General features: G+C 70.3%; 1 protein-coding gene across 1 annotated transcript; it reads right to left on the bottom strand.

Moving 5' to 3' along the window:
* Positions 1-611: 611 nt before the first annotated feature.
* Positions 612-1,187, bottom strand: LOC121878589 (T-box protein H15-like). Its single transcript, XM_042384927.1, has one exon. The coding sequence runs from the start codon at positions 1,185-1,187 to the stop codon at positions 612-614; it is 576 nt and encodes a 191-aa protein (XP_042240861.1).
* Positions 1,188-1,605: the final 418 nt, after the last annotated feature.

The following is a 1,605-nucleotide window of genomic DNA, read 5'->3' as shown; positions in this document are numbered from 1 at the left end:
TCACTGCACCATCGCTGCTGCGTCCTGCGCTGCCACCGTCGCTGGTGCGTCCTGCACTGCCGCCGTCGCTGTTGCGTCCTGCACTGCCACCATCTGCTTCTCCTTCACCACCATCCTGCGCTGCGTCCTGCACTGCCGCCATCGCTCTTCGCTCTGCCATCCTTTCATTACGTCCTGCACTGCACCATCGTTTCTGCGTCCTGCTGCCACCATCCTGGTGCATCCTGCACTGCCGCCATCGCTGCTACGTCCTCTGCCTGCATCGCTGCTGCGTCCTCCTGCCGTCGCTGCTGCGTCCTGCACTGCCGCCATCGCCACCATCCTGCACTGCGCCCGCATCGCTCTGTCCTCCTCTTTCTGCCGCCATCGCTGCTGCCACCGTCGCTGCCGTCCTGCACTCTGCCGCCATCGCTGCTGCGTCCTGCACTGCCGCCGTCGCTGCTTGCGTCCTGCACTGCCGCCGTCGCTGGTGCGTCCTGCGCTGCCGCCTCGCTGCTGCGTCCTGCTGCTGCCGCCGTCGCTCTTTGCGCCCTGCGCTTCGCGCTTTCTTCCGTCCCTGCACTGCCGCCGTCGCTGCTGCGTCCTGCACTGCCCGCCGTCGCTGCCTGCCATCACTGCTTCCTGCGCTGCCGTCGCTGCTGCGTCCCCTGCCGCCATCGCTTTGCACGTCCTGCACTGCCACGCATCGCTGCTGCGTCCTGCATGCCTGCATCGCTGCTGCGTCCTGCACTGCCGCCATCGCTGCCGTCCCTGCGCTGCCATCGCTGCTGCATCCTGCACTGCCGCCATCGCTGCTGCATCCTGCACTGCCTGCATCGCTGCTGTCGTCCTGCCTGCCATCGCTGCTGCGTCCTGCACTGCCGTCGCTCCGTCGCTGCTGCGTCCTGCGCTGCCCGCCGTCGCTGCTGCGTCCTGCGCTCCGCCGTCGCTGCTGCGTCCTGCGCTGCCGCCGTCGCTGCTGCGTCCTGCGCTGCCGCCGTCGCTGCTGGTCGCCTGCTGCTGCCGCCGTCGCTTTCTGCCGCCGTCCTTTCTGCGTCCTGCGCTGCCGCCGTCGCTGCTGCGTCCTGCACTGCCGCCGTCACTGCTCCGTCACTGCCGCCGTCGCTGCTGCGTCCTGCACTGCCGGCATCGCTTCTTTGCGTCCTGCCCTGCTGCACCATCGCTGCTACGTCCTGCACTGCCACCATCGCTGCTGCGTCCTGCGCACCTGCTGCCGCTACTACGCCTGCACTGCCGCCATGCTGCCCGTCCTGCCTGCCGCCGTCGCTGCACGTCCTGCACTGCCGCCATCCTGCTGCGTCCTGCCCTGCACCGTCGCTGCCCGTCTGCACTGCCGCCGTCGCTGCTGCGTCCCGCTGCCGCCGTCGCTGCTGCGTCCTGCGCTGCCGCCGTCGCTGCTGCGTCGCCACTGCTGCGCCGTCGCTGCTGCGTCCTGCGCTGCCGCCGTCGCTGCTGCGTCCTGCCTGCCGTCGCTGCTGCGTCCTGCACTGCCGCCGTCGGCTGCGTCCTGCGCTGCCGCCGTCCTGCTGCGTCCTGCACGCCACCGCCGTCCTTTCTGCGTCTGCCCACCTGCCATCGCTGCTGCGTCCTGCGCTGCCGCCATCG

This window comes from Homarus americanus, unplaced genomic scaffold, assembly GCF_018991925.1.
Source record: "Homarus americanus isolate GMGI-L3 unplaced genomic scaffold, GMGI_Hamer_2.0 scaffold3855, whole genome shotgun sequence".
Taxonomy (NCBI): Eukaryota; Metazoa; Arthropoda; class Malacostraca; order Decapoda; family Nephropidae; genus Homarus; species Homarus americanus.
The sequence above is the reverse complement of the archived record's forward strand: the minus strand, read 5'-3'. Positions and strand labels throughout refer to the sequence as shown.

Bases quoted from the DNA above. Each gene is read 5' to 3' on its own strand.
- LOC121878589 (XM_042384927.1), bottom strand. From the start codon at position 1,187: ATGGTGGCAGTGCAGGACGTAGCAGCGATGGTGCAGCAGGGCAGGACG.